Source organism: Zingiber officinale, chromosome 8B, assembly GCF_018446385.1.
Source record: "Zingiber officinale cultivar Zhangliang chromosome 8B, Zo_v1.1, whole genome shotgun sequence".
NCBI classification, from domain to species: Eukaryota; Viridiplantae; Streptophyta; class Magnoliopsida; order Zingiberales; family Zingiberaceae; genus Zingiber; species Zingiber officinale.
In genome coordinates this window covers 33,628,304-33,632,562 of record NC_056001.1, presented here as the reverse complement: position 1 = coordinate 33,632,562, position 4,259 = coordinate 33,628,304, and the positions used below count along the sequence as shown (strand labels likewise).

The following is a 4,259-nucleotide window of genomic DNA, read 5'->3' as shown; positions in this document are numbered from 1 at the left end:
ATTACCATATTTATCATTATATTTATTATTACCATAGTTATCATAGTTATCATAATACTTTTTCATATATTATTTTAATCATCTATATAAATTTAATCTTTGATAATTAATTAATAATAATAAATAATTATCTTCTTTGTGTTTATCTTTTAATTTTCGACATGCTGTCCGTCCCCCAATTCAAAGCTTGATAGGTCAACTTCCTCGCCTACCAAGTCGACCAATCAAACCCGTAAGCCCAAAGCAAGAGAAGAGAAACCGTGTCCATGAGTTGGACTCCTCCTCACCTTATTCTTAATGAACGCTACCCTTCGCCATCCCCATTCCCTATTTAACAAGTTAAGTTACAACTTTGAAGGCGAAGGCGAAGAAGGGAGGAAAGAATCAAAGAGGAACTGAATTTGGAGCCATCAGATTGCCTATGGGCCATGAATCACCATATTTTCCTTCTTCTTTCACCTGTCTGTGTAGAATCTGCCATGAAGAAGAGGAAGAGGGATCGACAGGCATGGAATCCCCTTGCGCCTGCGCTGGGACTCTCAAGGTGGCGACTTTTTGGTGGTTTCGATCTTTTTGCTCGGTTTCCCATCTGAATTACAGATAAAGCTGCGATTTTTATCTGGCTGCGAGGGTAACTAACTCGAGGCTGCCCTGTTCTTCCAGTTTGCTCACAGAGACTGCGTGCAGCGGTGGTGCGACGAGAAAGGAAGCAACGTCTGTGAAATTTGCCTTCAGGTTTGTCTATGCTCTTCATCAGCATCATCACGCACAACCTTTTCGATCTACTTTGCCTTCTGGGATTGCTCAAATTTGAAGATTATACGGATATTCAGATTCCATCAAAGCTTAAACTTTGCGTTATTAATTAATGAGAATGAATCTTTTTAGCACTTTCTTGGCAGACGTTTGAGCCAGGCTACACCTTTTCGGAGAAGAAGGCACTGGCGGATGTGGTGGTGACCATCAGGTATCTTCCACTTCAGTATGTTCATGCACATCAACAAGATATGTATTCGAGTATGTTCATGTAATTACCTCCACTGGCATAACCGAATTAGTACTCGGATGGTAGATTATCATAGGGATCGAATCCCAGGAAAATAATCCCCTAGGGAATAAAATCTCTCCCACCTAAAGAGACTCTGTTTGGTCATCATGATTTATCTATCTTCTAAATAATCTGGAGACGGGCATTGAGGGGTTGGAATGAGCGTATCACCTTTTGTCACAAGTGTATTCATATATTTGACCTTATATGTATTTAACTAGTATAAATAATCTCTTACTAAGCCAAACACCCCCTCATAAATTGTGATTCATTTACTGCCTTACCAGTCACTCTCGTGCTTCCTGGACTTATTTGTGCTCATGGCCCTTGTGAATTGCCAAATGCTACTTGCTTTTGTGCTCATGCAGAGCCACCAACTTGCATTTGTTTGCTTGTGTTTTCGACATTATCATATTTTTTATCAGTCCAATTCTGGATTTTATTGTTGAATCTGAATTAAACGGGAACCTTGGTACAACGGTAAAATTATTACCGTATGACCTGAAGATCATGGCTTCGAGTCACGGAAATAAACTGTTACAATGCAGAATAAAATTACATATACTACAATAGACTCTTCTCTATTGCCCTGATTTGATAGGAGCTTGCCCTTTATTGTTGAATCTAAATTCTGTCCAGATTATCAGTCCAGAGCAAAAACATGCTAACCTCCTTTTAATTACTGATTATCAGGCTAAATCATGATCCTGAAATCCTCAGCTACAATGAAGAAGACAATGGTGAAACCGGCCATAATTACGAAGAGTGCTCCACCTCGTCACAAAGAGGTGCCACTTTCTGCCGCTCTGTGGCAATCATGGTGAACATGTTTTACATTAGTATCACAAATTTATCGATATGACCTCGGGCTTTAGATTACTGATACAAACTGTTGCTGTTTTGGGTTTGTGCAGTTAACAGTTATGTTGCTAGTAAGGCATTTCTTTGCTGTGATGATGCTGAGCTCTGGGCAATATGCATTTGGCATCCTCACTGTGAGTAGATGGGATTGGTTGAGTCGAGTTCTCGATTCGACTTCATCTTAACTTAGTTTTAGTTTGATCAGGTGTTTGTGCTGAGAGCTTGTGGGATTGTGATTCCATTCTACGTCGTCATGAGGTTGATAGCAATGGTTCAGAAAGCACAACTGCAGCATCATCTAGAGCAACACCAAGTAAGCGACTATTGACATCCTTTAAAGTAGACGACAACTCGTTTTTCTGAATGTACTTACAGGAGGTGTTATTTGTTGGTCGAACAGAGGAGAGCTCGTATGGCGATTGATGAAAGGGAAGAACAAGTACGATTTCAACATCCAATCCAAATCGGTTCATGATAGAAATCTCTGTATTCTTTTTTGCCTCTTATGTAAGTATCTCCAACTCCATATGAAGAATAATTTCATATCCAACGTGCAGTGGAGCTATATCTTGTAGTCAATGTTGGAAAAGTGAATGGAAAAATATAAAATGGACTCTAATATGAATGAAAGTTTAGTCTCACATTGGGAAGTTTGGGGCAATATGGCTAATGTATATTGAATCACAACTTATCACGTTGTGAATGTGTTTGGATGTGAAGCTCTCTCTCGTGCGCTTGCCTTTAAAAGGGTGCAAATCTAAGACTTGAATTCCATTAAACTATAGTCTTTTTTTACTGGTAAATGTACGTACAAATTATGTGATTTAAAATCCAAATTTTGACATGCTTGAAGCAGGTACCAATCCTTGAACATTAAGTCAATTTAAACCATTTGTTACTAGAGACCCGATGTTCAAGGTTCTATAAGCATCCACTTGTTATTTTGATAGAGCACGGGTGGATATTGAAAGACTTTCTGCAAAAATACAACGGTTCCTAGCCTTCCAAATGTAATTATGTAATAATACACCATGGAGGGCATGACTAATTATCTTGCCTTGGTTAGAACTTGTGCCCCTTGTACACCCTTTTGAAGACTCGAAACATAGGCTTGTGGGTACTCTTTTCATGTCGCATCCCAAGCCAACACTGCACTTTCAACCAAAGGCTTCTACTGATCAGACATTGGAAAAATAAACCGCATTTTACCACCGCATAAGCTTCGATATTCAGTTTTTTACCAAAAAGAGAGCTGCCATGTTTTTTTTATTTACCCAAAGTAGCATCCTAATTTTAAAACTATCATAAAGAATATATTATTCTCTTCCTATCCGTCTCGTCAACTTCCTAAATCCTCTTTCTCTCTTTCTCTCTCTCGTCGTTTTTCAATGCATCCCCTTTCTTTAAGATTAAAAAGGATATCATATTTTTTTCATATTAGACTCACCGTTAAACCTGATATGATCTCATATCAGGCCTATTCTGAGCTTGATATGATCCAATATCAGATCAGTGTGAGCCTGATATTTTCTCACATCAGGTCCAATGTGGACCTGATATGGTCCAATATTAGGCCCACCAGAGGATACATTGAAAAATAACATCTAGAGAGAAGGGATTTAGAAGGTTAGCGGGAGGAGTAGGAAGAGAATAACACTATTGTTAATGTTTTTTTTTTTGATAGTTTTAAAATTAGAAGGTTTCTTTTGATAAATAAAGAAGCCGCTCCTTTTAGTAAAAAATCATTTGATATTATCACATACTCAATATTCATAATATCTAAATCACGAGCCATATTCTCGAAATATTCCTCCTCTTTCATACCTTGAGTCTATGTCCATAAATCATTATTGCTCAGGGATGTATTCATTTGATCCACGAAGTATCCTGCTTTGCTTGCACTTCCCATAGAATACAAGAAAGAAGCGCCTTGTTCCACACTTTGAGATCCCGAAACCCATAGCCACCCTCCTCCATCGGAACTGGGAGGATGCTTGGACGACCAAGTGAGAGCTCGACGGATAGAATATATTTTATCAATGATACCCTATGAATTGGAAGAATAGATAACCAAAACATCTGATCCCTTATAATATGGACCGAATCGGCACTATCTTTCCAGCATATGATAGTGTCTAATGAGGCCACGAATTGATCTTCACTATGAGGGCTTCAACCAATCCTCCATAATCTGATATTCATAGTGTTTATGTGGCTAGGGGAATTCTTAGATATCTAAAAGGGAAAGAACCTTTCTAGAAGCCTGAAATGTTCTATAATTGAGTTTTGATGTAAGCAATAACCCCTGCTATATATATTTTTTGAATGGGTCTATAACTAAAGGATGTTG

The 4,259-nt window shown here is 38.4% G+C and overlaps 1 protein-coding gene and 1 long non-coding RNA gene across 3 annotated transcripts; one reads left to right on the top strand and one right to left on the bottom strand.

The window, feature by feature from the left end:
- Nucleotides 1-258: 258 nt before the first annotated feature.
- On the top strand, nt 259-2,622 carry LOC122017838. 2 transcript variants are annotated; one of them, XM_042575544.1, is made up of 7 exons: nt 259-544; nt 664-735; nt 903-967; nt 1,742-1,868; nt 1,963-2,043; nt 2,106-2,222; nt 2,310-2,454. In XM_042575544.1, exons 1-7 carry the CDS (start codon nt 422-424, stop codon nt 2,382-2,384), a joined length of 660 nt encoding a protein of 219 aa, XP_042431478.1. In that variant the 5' UTR covers nt 259-421; the 3' UTR covers nt 2,385-2,454. The 2 variants fall into 2 exon arrangements, with proteins under 2 accessions (XP_042431478.1, XP_042431479.1); XM_042575545.1 differs by having other exon boundaries at nt 266-544; nt 2,115-2,222; nt 2,310-2,622.
- Nucleotides 2,416-3,979, bottom strand: LOC122017840. Its single transcript, XR_006121471.1, has 2 exons — nt 3,734-3,979; nt 2,416-3,058 (listed from the first exon to the last, which is right to left on the bottom strand). It is a non-coding gene; the product is annotated as an uncharacterized LOC122017840 (long non-coding RNA).
- Nucleotides 3,980-4,259: the final 280 nt, after the last annotated feature.